The 16,808-nt window shown below is 40.6% G+C and overlaps 2 protein-coding genes across 9 annotated transcripts in view; one reads left to right on the top strand and one right to left on the bottom strand.

Moving 5' to 3' along the window:
- Positions 1-289: 289 nt before the first annotated feature.
- Positions 290-6,428, top strand: adck2 (aarF domain containing kinase 2). 2 transcript variants are annotated; one of them, XM_032590419.1, is made up of 9 exons: positions 290-501; positions 657-1,535; positions 2,401-2,547; positions 2,701-2,829; positions 2,925-3,020; positions 3,126-3,404; positions 3,507-3,635; positions 3,881-3,934; positions 5,002-6,428. In XM_032590419.1, exons 2-9 carry the CDS (start codon positions 711-713, stop codon positions 5,140-5,142), a joined length of 1,800 nt encoding a protein of 599 aa, XP_032446310.1. In that variant the 5' UTR covers positions 290-501; positions 657-710; the 3' UTR covers positions 5,143-6,428. The 2 variants fall into 2 exon arrangements, with proteins under 2 accessions (XP_032446310.1, XP_032446302.1); XM_032590411.1 differs by having other exon boundaries at positions 290-1,535.
- srpk2 (SRSF protein kinase 2) overlaps positions 6,277-16,808 on the bottom strand; it is a 71,940-nt gene continuing 61,408 nt past the window's right edge. For 5 of the 7 annotated variants that reach the window (XM_032590360.1, XM_032590367.1, XM_032590400.1 and 2 more), the window contains 5 exons: positions 16,120-16,227; positions 15,968-16,037; positions 13,089-13,181; positions 12,719-12,811; positions 6,277-8,446 (listed from right to left, as the gene is read on the bottom strand). In XM_032590360.1, the coding sequence (XP_032446251.1) occupies positions 8,262-8,446; positions 12,719-12,811; positions 13,089-13,181; positions 15,968-16,037; positions 16,120-16,227 (549 nt within the window). In that variant the 3' untranslated portion in view covers positions 6,277-8,261. The remainder of the gene's footprint in view (positions 8,447-12,718; positions 12,812-13,088; positions 13,182-15,967; positions 16,038-16,119; positions 16,228-16,808) is intronic. The other 2 variants (XM_032590381.1, XM_032590375.1) reach the window with 2 other exon arrangements.

Genomic DNA, 16,808 nt, shown 5'->3' with positions numbered 1-16,808 from the left:
AATTGCTAACATAAAATTGTTAATATGAAGTGCTTTGCAAAAAAAAAAAAAAAAAAAGGTAAACACGAGGGACGCTTCATTTGTAATTTGTAATCAAAATTTGATCATTAAAGGTTAGAAAAACCAGAAAGAGACTTTGGATAAAAACTCGAGCAGCGACACTAACGAGATTTGAGTAAAAGACAATACTCAACTCAGAAAGTAATTAGTTATTCTATCTTCGCGCTGCATCGCTAGCTAGACTGAGGAGGTTTGGCTACCTATACAGCGTGAAGGCCACGTGACCTCCCGGCGAAACGTCATACCCGGAAGCGAGTTGTTAGTGCAATGTTTTCATGGGTAGCTCTGTTCTCAGTGGAAATGAATGATGTTTTTGAGATGTACGTTCCTGCCTATTGGGCTGTGAAATGCGTTTGTTATCCACACTGAGAGTAGAAGCACACCAGAGGGCTTTCTGCTACAGGAAACCGCAGCTGCTGCCCTTCTGCACCGTATGCACAGGTAACGTCAGAACAGAGACACATTCGTGTATTTGATTGCAGACGGTCTTAGTCTAAGCCGCAGCTTTGTTCTTGAGGTGAAATATCTGCATCACAGCGAAGGATATTTGCATGAGAGGTCACATTCTCCTCGCTTTGGTATACTTTTATTAAAAGGGCAGAAGAAGCGAATGTGGACTCTTGCACCGAGCTAAGGGGATAGCTGACAGCATGGCCGCGATGCTGGCATTTGGAGCCAGAGGACTCCTGGTCAACCTGAGGTCCACTCTGCAAAGAGCGGGCTGCTATGCCAGATGCAGACTCGTGCATAACCAGCGGACACGTTTGATCAAAAGAGGACAGATTCTTACTCGCATACCCAAGGTCGCGCTGCTGTGTTGGGGTGCTGTCAGTGCTTCATCCTTTACAGCCAAGTGCCAGGAAGCAACTCTTCCACCTAAGGCAGCAGACAGGAAGTCCCTTGCAAAAGTCCAAGTCCACAAAGTGGTATTCTTTCTTCGTCTCAGCCTTCGTGCTCTGGTGCTTCTCTGCAAGTTTGGTCCCCTTCTTCTCCTTTACCCCTTAGCCCTGATGTCCACCCACTGTGCGTCTTACTGGTTGAAGGCCCTGCTGTGGGTGACCGAGACCTCGGGTCCCACTTTCATCAAGCTGGGACAGTGGGCCAGCACCAGGCGGGACATCTTCTCTCGAGAGTTTTGCGAATGCTTCTCCAGGCTCCACGTCAAGGTGAGCCCTCACCCCTGGGCCCACACCAAGAAGTGCCTCCGCACGGCCTTTGGTGAGGCCTGGAGAAGAGTGTTGGTGTTTGACAGCAAAGAGCCTGTGGGTTCGGGGTGTGTTGCCCAGGTGTACAGAGGCTGGGCCAGGGTCGGTCAGGTGGAGGACCCGTCTTTCCAGTCGATTGTAGAAGAGATGGAGAGAGAAGACCTGCTGGAAGCCTGGGAGATCCCCGGCCTCGGCGGTGTGGGTGGCGTTCTGCAGCAGGCTGGGGAGAGCAGCAACGAGAAGGAGCGCCTGATACCTGTGGCAATCAAGGCAAGTCTGAAAATACTACAGTTACAGTGCCTTACTAAAGTGCTCAGGGTACCCCCATTTTGGTTCATTGCAACCAAAAACCTCATTGGATTTTATTTAAGAGATCAACAAAAAATAGCGTATAATGTAGTTTTTCTTTTTTTTTACAGATTAAATGAAAAATAGTGACATCATTTACACTTATCCGCCCTAAGTCAGTGCTGTGTAGTACCGCCTTCTGTGCAAACCTTTTGTCATGCGGGCCAAAATTGTCAAGTCAAAAGCACTCGAAGTCCAAGAAAAATAAAACTAAAATCAAGTAATTAATCTAATTTTGTTTGATTGTTTTTGTATTCAATATAGAACCAAAGCTAACAAAGAATTTTGCACGTTTGCTGTAGCAAAAGAAAGGCATCTAGTTTTCAAAATTTGAGCAAATTTAGCAGCCTCAAATTTTGAGGTAATTTTGAGTCATTTCAGTCACTTTCTTTTTTCAAAATGGTTGCCATGTGTAGTCAGGTTTATTAATTAAATAAAAGTTGATTTGGGTGCAGAAAAGTTGACTTTTCAGCAAAGGTCCCTGAGTAAACATGGTTCTACTTATTATTCAAGATTGCTTATACAGAAACAAATACATTAGTGTTCTTAACTTTTTCCCTTGAAAGAAAATCATGTCAGTAATAATTTTACCCTAAATAAAAATGGAAGGTCTCCATCTGCATCGACCACCTGTGCGGAACAGGCCAAAATAGTATCATTCTTGAACCGCAGTGGAAAATGTCAAGGGTAATTAACGCTTTTGCAAGATGCTGTACATTTCCCTCTCATACCTCATGCTTTTTGCAAGTGAAGGAGAAGATGTGATTCATTTTTTCCTGCTCTTCAGGTGGTCCATCCAGGCGTCAGGAGGCAGGTAGAGATAGACTTGCTGCTGATGAAAGCAGGCGGCTGGCTTCTGCACTGCATGCCCGGACTCAAGTGGCTCAGTCTGTGTGAAGTCGTCGAGGAGTTTGAGAAGCTAATGACCAAACAGGTACTTTAATTAGCGTTTGTTTTGGTTTAGTTTATTACACCAAATTACCGAACCAAATTTCTTTTTTTGCATGAATGCGGCTTAGAAATTTCCCCAGCATGCATCGGAGGAACCTCACTGGACGTATTTTCACTTACTCTGCGTTTGCTGCAGATCGATCTCCGCTTCGAGGCCAGAAACATCGAGCGTTTCCAAGAAAACTTCCGAGACGTGGAGAGCATCAGGTTCCCGACTCCGCTGCGACCGTTTGTCACCAGGAACATTTTAGTGGAAACCTTTGAAGTGAGCGTGTGGTTTCTGAAGATAGCCGACGCCTCAAGCATTATTCAGTAATTGGAAAATGTTAGAAAATGTATTGTGTTTTTTTTTTTTTGTAGGAGAGTGAGCCCATTTCGAACTACCTGAGCTCTGAGATTCCTCAGGAGGTGAAGCAGAGAATAGCCAGAATGGGAGTTGACACCCTGCTGAAAATGGTCAGCTCAACAAACGTCACGACCTTTGACCTGTGTTTACATCGGCCCATATTTAAAGTACTTCACCACTTTTATCAGCCATCTTCACCTACGTCTCCCCTGCAGGTGTTTGTGGACAACTTTGTCCACGGGGATCTGCATCCTGGCAACATTCTGGTCCAATATCCGAAGTCTCTCGCTGGTTCCAGCGACGCAGTTGGCGCCACGGGGGACCACCTCGGAAAGACCACCCTCACGGACTTGTTGGACACGGTGGTGGTCAGCGTCAGACCGGGCCCGTGTCCTCTGCAGCTGGTGCTGCTGGACGCCGGCATCGTGGCTCAGCTCAGCGACCACGACCTCGCCAACTTTAAGGCCGTCTTCACGGCGGTGGTGCTGCGCAAGGTATTAGGAACTTTAACTGTCATTCAGTAGGAAAAGTACGCTTTTGATGTAAGATAACTATCAAATGTATATATAGATAAGAGGACCTGTGGGGTTTTGCAGGGCGACAGGGTGGCGGAGTTGATCTTGCACCATGCCCGAGCCAACGAGTGCAAAGATGTGGCGCTTTTTAAGAAGGAGATGGCCGAGTTGGTGGATCATGCCGTCAGCAACACCCTCTCTCTGGGAAAGGTGTTTTTGCCTTTCATCTAACTTTGTTTTCTCAATCGTAATAGATGTGTTGTAAATAAAAGTGTAATCTTTTAGGGTATAAATGTCTTGCTGGCTGGTTAAGTTTGAGGGGTTTAATGCCCCTAAAATTAAATTAATAAACTTATAGCTCAACTCATGTTGCTTTCATTAAAGAGTTTGATGTTTTTGGTGCTACTTTTACTGATGATCTGCATCAGTAATGTTCATCCTTTGTCTGTTTTTAGATTCGAGTAGCTGATTTGCTCTCTAAGGTGTTTGGCTTACTCATCAAGCACAAGGTAAAGTATATTTCCTTTGTGATCTAAAGTTTTAAACTTACATGTTTAAACTTTCTGATTATCATAATGAAGTTACATGAAAAAAAAAAAAGATGAGTTGAAATTATTATTAATTATTATTATTTCTCTGAATATTAACATCCAGAAGCCAGATACCAGCGGGTATCTCTGCAAGAGGTTTGTAAATGGCTTTATGCATTTTAGAAACAAACAAAGTAACTGTTCTGAGTAAAGCAGAGGTATCAAAACTGTTGCCATGTGGGCCAAAACGGTCAGTTTTAAAGTAATGGAAAGGCACCAAGTTTAGATTATTTTTTTATCTGAGCTGTAAATCATTGGGAAGCTTTGCCTCGTTTAAGAGATGCACAAAACACCCTGCCAGCAACGTTTGAAAACCAACATTTATTTCTAATATCTTTGGATTTCTTTTTTTTGTCTTTATTTTGAGCTTCGACAACAAGAAGGCATGTCTCACTCTATTGCTTTACTTAGCTGAGCGTACTACCTATACCTTCTGTTGAGTAAAAGTCACTGGATGTTTGTTGTCCTTTTTACTATGAACTGGAAGCAAAAGCAAAAAACATGGTGGACAAAAGATGAGCACTTTGTCTCATACCTTCCATTTTTAAAAACTGTAATTAATCTGTTTCCTTTCTGAAAGGCATCTGTTCTGACAGAACCATTTTGGTATCCTGTAGGGAACATTTAGGGGGCAAATGTCAGGAAAATGTCCCCAATTTAAAATGACATTCTACTTGTTCACTCTCTGCTGCTTTTTACATTTCTAAAGCAACACATAAAAAAACACAAAAATTTTTTTTTTTTTTTTTTTAGAAAATACAGTAATGCAAAAAAAAGAAACAATGTAGTATTTGCCTTTGTATATTTCTTCTCAAATGTATCTCTAGTATGTAATATGGTTATGTTCTTTATTTAAACCACAAAATAGACTGAAAGGAAACATCAGCGAGAAGATTTGTTTTTTTTTTCTCGGTGCCTCGTTGTTTGGGTTTTAAGTAAAACAGTGGTGTTGCTACCTTTTATTCTTCATTGATGGTGTTTTTCAGGTGAAGCTGGAGAGTAACTTTGCGTCCATTGTGTTTGCCATCATGGTGCTGGAGGGGCTGGGAAGGTCGCTCGATCCCAACCTGGACATCCTGGATTTGGCCAAACCCCTGCTGCTGAAGAACTGCGCGTCGCTGCTCTGATGCGCACGCACTCCCTGCCAGCAGACGCACAAGACAGGCAGCTGTGCAGTTAGGAGGTGAATTTGCAGGTACTATGTTTCTACAATACATCCTCTTAGTACCGTTTCAGTGGGGTTTCTTCAGAATTGCAATGCAATGTTCCCCGGTAGATCCCGAGATAATTTCATTATATTCCAGCAGAGTCCAGAACGTCACGGTGGTGTCTTTTATTTTTTTAGTGGCTGCAACAACTTTGATTCCTTTTGTTTACGCTTTGTCTCCTGCAGTCTGCATTAAGTAGGAGCTTTTCATACATCGACATGAACTTTAAAAGCACACTCACTGGTGAGAGTTGATACATTTTACAGAAATAGTTTACTAATCAGTGAGTCGGACGCATGATGTAATCAGAGGGCATTTCAGTAACTATGTAAGATGAAATGACAGAATCCTAAAAGAAACCCAAGCTGCTTCTCAGTTACCTGGTTTTCTTTTTAATTGGTGCCTTGCTAAAGTATTCCTGTCCCTTAAAACACTTCTTTCCCCCCCATGTTAAAACCACAGACCTTTTTGTATTTATTTGGAATTTCGTTATACCAACCCAACCAAGCGCAGAATAGTGACCTACAATCACAAGATTTATGTTTTGTTTTGCTTTAAAACGCCCAAAATGTGAAAGTGTGGTGTGGATTTGTATTCAGTCCTCTTGAGGGAATATCTTGAGACAAATGTTTTCCAATTCTGTGTGACGTAGCAATCAAAATGAATGAATGAGCATTGTTTTCAAGTTTCAAATACAGAAAGGCTTTTTTTTTTTTAAATTCTGTTGACATTTATGCACTACTGTATAATTTGTTGTGGTTGAAAGGGTATGAATACTTTTGAAGGCACTGTGTAGATGTCTTTCATCCCTGCAGTGTTTATCTTCTTTTAATATTTTATGGATTTTGTTTTAGTGTTGATCACAAAACTGTAAAATATGTACTGATAATGTATTTTAATTGCCTGTTATAAGACATACTCTCTTCCAACATTCATGCCATTAAAATGTAATACAATCTAATTTTGATTCTTTTCCTACTTTTGCCTGTGTGGTCTCTAACCGCGACGATGAACTCCACACCAAAACAAACGACTACATTCAAAACAAAAGAATCCATTAATCTACAATTTATTAAATCTGTCAATGAAAAACAGACAAAACTCAATTCTGTCGATGTCATCAGGAAGAACAGTCAGCATGGCTGAGCGATGAAGATCGAGAGGATTCGGTGCAAAAAATTAGGGCGGAGGGGCAAATGGGGGGGGGGGGGGGGGGGGGGCGAAAAAATCTCATCACATACCCTTTATTGCAAAACAGTTTTTCTTTTCATCACCATCAACGGCCCATAGAGGGCAGCACTGTTCAAGTAAAACGGGAGGGGAGAGGTGTTTTTATTTCTTAAAAAAAAAAAATTTCAATAATAATATTAATAATAATAATGACAAAACAAATAAAAACATCTCTAATAGACAAACACAATCACCTCAGTATAAGACAATTTTCTGTTACGGTCACAACAACCACAGAGAAGTTGTTTTGTTGTTTTTTTTTTCCACCCTATATTTTTAATGAATTAAATAGTTTTTAAAAATATCTCACCATTTAATTATAATCATCTTTTTTTTATTTATTTATTGCGAAAAATAGGCAACTGGATTAATTCTGATGATTCAAGATTTGTGTGTGTGTGTGTGTGTGATTAAGTAGACAGAGATGGTGAAACTTCTCAGAGTGTTGGCACTGAGACTAGCCTTGCAGTACTCCCATTCTGCCACCAGGTGGCAGCACGAGTCCGTTTGAGCATTCCTCCCAAGTTTTAGTCGGAGGCAGAATGTCCGGTTCCTGTTTCTCCGAAGGGGAAGTCAAGTACTGCCAACAACAACCAGTTTTTTTTTGTTGTTATTTTTCTTTTCTTTTTTTTTTCTTTTGGAATGATACTTGGGGGTTTTGTCCACAAATTTGTCCACAGTCGCTTATTTGTGTTGCGAAATCTAGTTCTATGTACAAAGGTTTCAAATCCCTGAAAGACATTTACAAAGACAAGTGCAACCTTCCACGTTACCGCCCCCTTCCTGGAGAGGCTCAGGGATAGTCGGGGTTCCTCCAGAGGGCAAAAAGACGGGTGGGTCGGCTGGGGTAGTACCAATCAGATCTAGTAAACGTGCCACAGAAAGAGTCAAGAAAAATTGTTCCTAGGAATGAAGTCAGAAGAGAATGTCAAAACCTCGGAGTGAAAAGTGTTGATCCTTAATAGGAAGGTGGAGGAGGTCAGCGATATTTCCTAAAGATGAACTGAAACCAGAAACCATCATTGGCTCGTCATATTCCTTCCTGCCCGTTCAGCAGTCACTCCATGCATTTCAAAATAAAGTCCTTTAACCCCAAGCAGACTCTTCTCCAGGTTAATATTGATTGTTTTGATTATAAACCTTTTCTGCATCAGTGTGATGTCCTCTTTTCTTCCCCTTGCAGTTCCAGTTCAGGGCCGTAGAGGATGTTAAAACGCCATGTTGGGTGACATGAGCTTTTCTCGTTTTTTCTTCTAGGACTGGATCCATGGAAGAGAGCACGCTGTAAACTGTGAAGTCTGATGTTGGTACTCCTTTAAGGTGGTTATATATGGGGGCATAGGCACAAACGTTCATTCTCTCGCAAATTAACACACACCCACACTTGCAGGCTCCAGTTGTTCATGGAAGATGGAGCTCTGGGCCGTCTGTCAGTAGTGCAACAAAGGTTCTTGTTGACTCTTCTTACTGTGGAGGTCAACAGCTTTCAATAGTTTAAACTAAGAAGAAGACGACAGATGAAGAAGAGGCTAACGTCTTGATGCCGGAAGAGGCAGCAACATTTTTGTTCTCGCCGATGAAACCCATCCTCTCATCCTACGGTTCCTTTTTGTTGTAGAAATGGCCAGTAGCTTGTTTTTACATTCCCCATGTAGGAGTAAAGCCTGGTTAGGAGCGCTTGGAATGAAGAGGAGGGAAGCGTCTCTTTACGCGACGGTTCCACTTGCTGCCAACAGAGGTCGATGTTTGGGCTCACAGTTGGGGGAGGGGGAAGGGGAAAGGAGATGGGATGTGATCGAAGTTTGCGGCTATGAGCTGAGCCAGGGGTGGTTTAGGCATTCCCCGGCCGAGGCCCTCTTCTCAGGCACCATCTCCAGCATGGGCAGCAGGAACTGAGTGAAGTGGCCGGCGTCTTCGTGCGACCAGCCGTACTTTTCGACCAGCACGTCGAACAGAGACCACGGCTTCAGCTTGGTGATGTGCCGCAGCTCGCCTGCAGGGAGGCACACGGAGCACAGTTAGTATTGGCACCCAAATAAAAGGGATAAATATAGAATAGATCTCCAGGCCTAATCCATCGACTTTAGCTTGCCCCGGCCATTCGTACTGCAAAGCTTTGCACATTTCACACATTAAACATTAAGGTTTTAGAAGTTAAGCACCGATTTTCCCAAAGAAAAACAAGGGTAGACCCTCATAGATGAAAGAACACAAAGATGTTTTCAACACTATTGATAGATGCTGTGACATCTATTTGATATGCTAATAAAGGCAGTATTGTTACCTATAACAACTTTTTCTTTTCTTTAGAATTGTAAAATTATCCTATAAGAGTCTGTAATGAAAACTTGCATAAACATTGATGAATAAACATGTTTGTGGGCAAGGTTACCGGTACCAATGTACACAGGGGTTTTAAAGGTTACAGTTTCAAAAACATTTTTTCCATCATACCGTTTGGGATTTAAAGAGCTTTTAATGAGAGTTTCCACCTCCCGAATGGACACTTGGGGTCACGCAAGGTTGCCATCTCTTACAGCACACTGCTGGTTAGCTGGCTGGAAAAAGGCATTTTCCTCTTGCGTCAAAGAAAAATTGTTTGGAAATACTTGGAAGTCGTGAAAACCACAGACAGCCATGTTGTTAATACTAAAAGCACCAGCAGACAAGGCAAGACCATTTTTAATAGTTAGTTAGCTGCTACTTTAGTTTTTTTTTCTGTGTTTTCATGCTACAATACTATGAAACCATGACTTTTTAGCCAAAGTTATACCGTGGGAATCTCATGATGACCCATACCCACTCAGTGATGTAAGAAGAGCTCAGGAATTATAGTTTTATCGCCCTTGAACGTCTAGGACAATGGTTCAGAACTCCAGTCTTGGTAGGGTGCATTCACTGACCACAAAAATGTTGGATATTGGGATTTCTCCTGCATCTTTAAAATGTCAGTTGGGCCAAATAATTTTCAATTCATATGAAGGCAGCAAAGTTCTCATTCTAAATCCCTTCTTCGTCTACAATTTACAAATGTGTTACCTTTAAGGAAACTAGTAGTAATAGAATGACAGTCCACTTTTTTACGGATTAAAACCTAAATTTTATGTTTAGCATTAGTGAGCAAGAGTCTCAGTGTAGGGTAAAGAGTTTACATCCAATTCAATGTCACATTAACATCACTAAGACCCACTTGTAATCAAGGTACAGAAAAATGGTTCATTGTTTAGATCTTTTTCAGTTTTAGTTGTGAAGTTCCAGTCGGTCTAAAATAATCAGAAACTTTATCCCGTTTTTTTTTTTTGTTTTTTGATTTTTTTGGTAGCAATGTTAAACATGACCAGCATGTGACAACAAGGAACATGTGAGCAGCAGCTCTTTTGCTTACCAGCTGCCTGCCTCATTATTTTACATCACAGATATCATGTTATGCATTAAGATATTTACTTTTTATAGAGACTCTTTTCATTGGTATAAATGGTTATTTATTTATTTATAGCACAGTTCGATGGTCTGCCTGGACAAATATGTTATATAAAAAAGCGACAGACACCTTTTCATGGGCCCCAATTATTTGACAATCAAACAGAACAGCAGCTGATTTCACTAATTACTTCACCTCTTTCTATTTATGGGATTGCTAATCAGTAAGGTGCTGCATCATTGTTGTGAAAGCCTGCAGAGTCTTGGCTGAACGCCAGGCTGACAGAAGGCAGATGGACAGAAAGAGAGAGAGACAGGACGATGACCGAAAACGAAGACGCAAATAACGTGCTCGTTATTGAGGAAAAGATGGTAATAGTTGGCTGGGAATACCGCTCTGACAGGGAAGAAAGAGCCTTGAGACTGGTTAATGATGGGGCTCGACCAGTAGGTTCGCTTAAAACCACGGCTTCCATGGTAACCTCTTCACACGGTGGCAGAATGTCATCCATCAGCCGTTCTGGCTGGAGATTAAGAAAAATATTTTAAGGCAATTCTAGCTTATGCAGGGTTTCTTTAAGACCTTTTTAAGACTATTATGGATGAAATTTAAGACTTGTATCACAACAGAAATGTGCAAAAGAAAATTGTACATTTTATACAGCAGTGCTAAGAGTTTTTGCACAGAATGTACATATTATCACGGTTCACGGTAACACAAGTGAGCCAGTGGTGAGGACAAACGTCCAGCCAACTGGAAAATTACCAATGATTGACGCAAAAAGCTACCTAGCTAGCTAGAAGGGGTATATTAGCAGCTAGTTACCATTAGCCTCAACTGCCTCGAGTTACAGAACCTAATCAAAACGTCTGCGTGTAACTCAAACTTTCGCCGACTTATAAGTCGGACGAGAAAAATAAATTATATTTGCGGGAGTAAATAGTCCTGCTACAACAAGCTTTAAGACCTGTGATCAACGTATTTAAGGACAACTTGAAAATTCTTCCTATAAATTTAAGACCTTTTAAGGATGCGTAGACAGTCTATGTGTTCCCAATAGTTTGATAAAAATCATCATGCATGAAAAATAAAAAAACAAGGTCAAGAGGCCCACTTCAGCGGTCAAGCGGTGAACCCCCACTTCCCCCGAGGAACAGAACGGGGAAGTCGGTTCAGATTAACAGAGCGCCGAGAGATAAAAGGGTGAACAGTGAGACATCAAGTGCATGCTCAGAGACAACTTCAAAGCCAGAAGATTCAGATCTCATGACACACAAAGGAAGGACTTATGAGCAGAAAAGAAAACACCAAAAAGAGAACCTTAAAAAGCGAACGAATGACAGAGTGCAGAGGTTAGTAGCTTGATCGGACACAGGTCTGTCCACTTACCAGGCTTAGAGAGGAGCAGAGCCACAGAGGAGAGAGACATGCTAATGGCAACTCTTACAGATACATTTATATTTCTTTAATAGTGACATAGAACCCGTCAGATTTTTATCTTAGTTAAAGCCCCGGTAGTTCTCAATAAACTTCACATCTTTACAGCTTATTTCACTCCCAAACAATCACTTGACATGGACATAAAATCTGAAGGTTGCTATGGAGACTGGCTGATCTCCACATTAAACTCTCAGTGATCTTTGGAGATATTTCTTTCTCCACATTCCCCATCAGCCTGCTCACTGTGTGTGCTCAGAAACAGAAGTGACACTGAGCCCAATGCTGCTTACAGCTTTAACTCTACTTGTTATTTAGATTTGAAAAAATTAATGGTTTTTTTAAAGATTTTCTCAAAATTTAAGCATGAGTGTATGCTGATGCAAAAGCTGCATTCACCTAAAAGCTTTTTATCCATATTTCTCAGGCCAAAAGATAAAATGAGTTCAAACTGAGTTGTGCAACCGGGTAATTATTAGGACTGCAGCTAATGATTAATTTAGTATAAAATTTTTCTGACGATTAATCAGAAGTAAAATTAGCACATCCTGCAGATTTTCTGTCTAATTTAAATATTTTATGCAATATTTATTTTATAAAATATTTACAATATTTTATACAATATTAGAAATACATTAAAAATACAAACAAACAAGCAATTTAATTCCATTTTAAGTTAAAAAAAAATAAACACCTAATTGCCTAAAATGCAATAAAAGCATTCCTTTGGGTACGTGTGATCATTTGGAGCAAAGTATGCAAAGCTGAGCCCTTATTGCTTAAACTAACATCAATACAGTGCAGGGCTGATCTTTTTTTAGGATTAACCAATTAGTATTTGGGCAGCAAAGAGAGATTTTTTGTTTTTCTTTTACAGAATTTGAACCAGGTGAAGCTAAAAATGCCAATTGAGTTTTGAGTAGAACAGATAAAGACAAAGAAGGCTTTTTCTATTTTAAATGGAATATATATATATTTTTTGTACAGCTTGGACTTAATTGTTGGTCTGATTGCGTTGTTCTTTCAGCAATTGGCTTCTGTTGACTACAGTTAGCGATTAATCGATTACGAAATTACTTATTTCAATTAATCACGATTAATTGTTTCAACCTTAGTAGTTGTAAGATTTGCTCTTCAGTTGAGTTATACAATATGTGTGCTGCAAGTGGAAAAAAAATCCTTACAACTAAGGATTTAGCACAAAAAACTTTTGATTTTGACCAGGTTTTCTAAACTTTTGAGAGGCATTTCACATTAACGGCAAAAAGAGAACCTGCCGTGACTTCATACTTACCCGTACTCTGCCTGAGAGTTCCTATGAAAAACAAAAACTCGTCCAGCTTCTGACCCCCACATTCACTTCCTGCTACCACCCAGGATGAGGCCTCCACCCACGGTTCAGTTTACCTTTCTTGGAGAAAAACTCTCGGCTGAACTTCCCAGCAGCTACCACTTTGCGCGGGACCTTCCCGAGGAGCTCCGTGATCAGAGCGATGTGGTCTGCCCCCACCATCACATACGTCACAAAAGGGAACAGGCACGGTTCAGCGTGACAGCATGCACACACACGTCAACACACACATGCCGTCGACTGCAAGGCCGCCGACACACACTGCCGCCCCCGAGGGACACGTTTGGAGGCCGAATACTGATCGTTCCCGCTTTTAATCGACACGCCCAATTGGCGGCAAATTGAAACAGTCTGCTTGTGTCTGTTTTCTGTCCCTCTTTGACATCCGTGTGTCTCAGCGCCACCCAGCTCTCAGGCCATCGCTACCTCTTCTGTTGAAGAACTCCCGGGAATACTTTCCAGAGAGCGCAAAGTGCCTCGGAATGCAGCCCAGCAGCTCTATGATGTGGGCTATGTGGTCTTTTGGGGAGGGAAGAGGAGCAGAAGAAGAAAGGGGAAAAGCAAATAGAAAAAGTTGAGTGAAAGACAAAAAGTAAAGGGAGAAACGGAATCAATAAAACAAGAGTAAGTAAAAACAAATTTAAAAAAAAAACGGGGAGGGACGCAGAGAGGGAGGAGGAAGAAGGAAACAAAAAACGACAATCAGAGATTATGAAGAAGGACAAACACGTTAATAAGCTGCGACAACACGGGATGAAGTAGTGAGGAAATGAGACGAATAAAAAGCAACGGGCCCTGAAATAACGATTCTGAAATAACGCGGGCTCAGTGGTGGGGGAACAAAAGTTGCTTCCGTGGAAATCGGGATGAAACCAACGTCGACTCGGGTCCTGGTGTCAAACAAAAAAAAACCAAACAAACAAAAAAAAAAATACGAGTAGAAAGTAGCCGACCGAGCGGGGAGAAAAACAACAAGATGGAACAAAATCAGAGAGCTGGAGGAGATGGAGGATGAGAAAAAAAATGTTTCAGCCTGCATGCACATAGAAGCACCGGGACGTGACAAACTCATGTGGCTCTGAGGCGTACGTTACGATCTGCTACCTTTTTGCTACAGGGTTCGTACGTTTTCCCCACCGTAAAATTACACAACATTTCAAGCATTGTGCATGTAAGTTTTTAAACTTTTCCAGCACAACACTTTGGAGATGAAAACAATACAAATGAATTAAAAAAGGACAATTTCAATTCACTATTTTATGATGTCATTTATTACTCTAACTGATATCTTGTGATAGTACCCTACGTTATGCAGCAGAATAAGATTAACTAAAAGAAAGCTAAATTTTATGTTTATACATGTCTCTCACCTGACTGTGTGTAAGAGAGCAAAACACTAATTTAACAAAAAGTTCCCCAATTTCAATAACGTTAACGCAAAAAAAAAAAGATAACATAAAACATAAGCCAACAATCTTTCTTTCAATTACACAGATAAGTCACAGAGCCATTAGAAATAATAAATATTATTTCCACGTAGTGTCTTTACTGAAAACAATTGAAGTTAATTAACTTAGAGAGTTTAAGTTTAGATTACTTATGTTGAAGTAATCCAAAGAAATCGTGTTAACCTAAATGACCAAATTAAATGCTTTAACACAATATACAATGTAAAAAAAAAAATATAAAGAAATTTCTAAAACATTTTCTGGCATTCAGTAAAATAGAAATAATTTTGGTAATTCTAACCGACCTAAACAACATAAGGTTTGGTCTGATTTAACTTCAGACAGTGAGGGAAAAAAAAAAACAACGTTTTTATTAGCTGTAGCAAAATGTACAGCTAATAAAGAATCAAACCTTAAATTGCTCTTTATTGCAAACCCGTGTAGCCTGAATTTTAAGGCGTTTGCACAGAAATGAAGCACTTCCCAAACCTTGAAAACACTTAAGTGAAATTCAAGCATTTTCAAGGATTTCAAGCACCCGTAGGAACCCTGTTGCTAGGTTTCGCATGGCAGGGACAGAAGCACGCCAGCGACGCGAGCTTTCTTCGTACGAGAGACGCGATTTGCGTTGAGCAGTGAAATGAAGACGGAGGCACAGCGGCAGAGTTGAAGGGTGAGGATTTAAAGTCGACAGTGGACAGGAGGATTTGGGGAAAGGGATTCCTAAACTGAGCTTACTTCATCAGTTTTTCCATTTACAACACATTGCTAAAATGATCTCCATTGCTCGGCCTGATCATTTTGCAAAAAAAGACAAGACATCTTAATGTCCACGTAGTTTCTTTACTGAAAAACTGTTAAAGTTAATTAACTTGGAGAGTTTAAGCTCTCATTCGAACAACGGAGAGAAGTCAGTTTGTGGAATGTAAGACAGTCTGCTGATGATGTGGACGTACAGTACTGGTGAAAAGCTGACAGACTCTTTAATGGTGCGTTCTGACGTTCTTTTTTCAGGGTGTGCGCAACAAACAACTTCAGTGAATTTATTTTTCAAAACTACACCTAGCAGGCTTAAGCATAAACCCCTCCCCACCTAATATTTAGCTAAGTGAATCTTAGAAAGTCACTCCTGTTCACACACGTTTTATAGCCACCAGCAAGCATCTGGCTTACAGAGAAAAAAATCCAAATCCATCAGAAAAAAATAAGATCCATTGCTAAATTTTTAGCAATGGCGAGGTAAGATGTTGGTTCTTAAAACAAAAAAATTCTGAGAACAAACGTTTATGGAAAGTTATAAAGTTGTTGTTTATAAGAACAAAAAAAAGTCATGTGACATTTAAACGTCTAAATTAGTTGTATTTGGCTGGCCTGAGAGCAGAAATGGCTCTTGAGGCTGTAAATTTGCAGATAAAATTAAGCTTTTGAAATGGTCTCAATCACAACCAACTTTTTTTTTTTTTTTCTTTTTCCTTAACAAGCTAGAAGTAAGTAAAAACGATCAGATGCAATTATCCCAGGAGTTTGTCGATGGCTAGAAGAAGAGTTTGGTTGATGTTCAAGTTGCTAAGGAACACATGATCAAATATTAGTCGAGTGAATGTATCTATTTGAGTGTGCAGGTATAATTTTAACCACAAAAAAAAAAATCTAAGTTTGAAGTATCCTACTACAGCATTTGAAAATCTCTGATGTTGCTTGTTGTGATTTAATCCCAGCCTGAATAAAGAACGATCCAAACGTATCTTCAAAGGCCCAGATTTAATAAAACATTTACTAAATATCCAGGACAGATTTCAATAGTTTGGAACACATAAAATAAAACTAATTCATACAACATTTTACTGAAATACTCACCCTCGTCCCGCGAGTAGTCCTCTCCAGAGTGAGGCTCAAACAGATAATCTCCTGTGGCCAGCTCAAACGCCTGACAGAAAACAATATTGTAACAATAATAACAGAAGGGATGTACGATGTGTCGTCTGCGTTTTGGACTCGGTTCTGTTCACCATGCAGGCGGTGCTCCAGATGTCCGCCGGCGTACCGTATCCGGCTCCTATCAAGACCTCAATGGAGCGGTACTGTCTGGTCTGGATGTCCTCTGTGAAGTGCTTGTGCTGTTCAGGGGAGGACGAAAACGGGAGAAGCATTATGTTGGTGTGAACGTTTCTGGATCGACAAGAAACCACCAAAAATTCTCCCCCTACTGGAGTATTGCTTCTTTTTGTTATTATTATTATTATTATATTCGAGCGTGAGACACCATTTCTGTTTTCTCATCAACCGCTTTCTGCGCTTCTGCTTTTTATTCCTGCATGTCGGCTTATGTAAGACCAAAGATTTCTCAGCCGCTGCTGTGTTTATAGCTGCTGGATCGCACCTCCTGCCAGCGCATTCAGCTCAGCAGCCTGGATTTAATGATTTTCTGCTGGCTGAAAAAAAAATAAAAAAAGAGGCCAGACTGACGGCAAACGGTACGACTGGAACGCTGTCTGATGGCTGTCGTGTTCCTGATGCTCTTCACCTCCAACCAGTTCGTTCCTGGTTTATTCTGCTTGCTTTGCCAATATTTGGAAGCCATGTTTCTAAAGGGAGTAATTTGGTCCAATTCCACCTTAAATGTTAAATGCCTTGTAAAACTAATTTACTTTTTTTTTCAGATTGTGTCGCATCATATTGAACAACAACATAAATGTGA

This window comes from Xiphophorus hellerii, chromosome 2 (assembly GCF_003331165.1).
Source record: "Xiphophorus hellerii strain 12219 chromosome 2, Xiphophorus_hellerii-4.1, whole genome shotgun sequence".
In the NCBI taxonomy this organism is placed as follows: domain Eukaryota; kingdom Metazoa; phylum Chordata; class Actinopteri; order Cyprinodontiformes; family Poeciliidae; genus Xiphophorus; species Xiphophorus hellerii.
Note: the sequence above shows the minus strand (reverse complement) of the source record. Positions and strands in the feature narration are given on the sequence as shown.

Coding starts and splice junctions, on each gene's coding strand:
- adck2 (XM_032590419.1), top strand. CDS start 711: ATGGCCGCGATGCTGGCATTTGGAGCCAGAGGACTCCTGGTCAACCTG. Junction 2,830..2,924: donor TTTTAGTGGAAACCTTTGAA/GTGAGCGTGTGG, acceptor TTTTTTTTGTAG/GAGAGTGAGCCCATTTCGAA. Junction 3,021..3,125: donor TTGACACCCTGCTGAAAATG/GTCAGCTCAACA, acceptor TCTCCCCTGCAG/GTGTTTGTGGACAACTTTGT.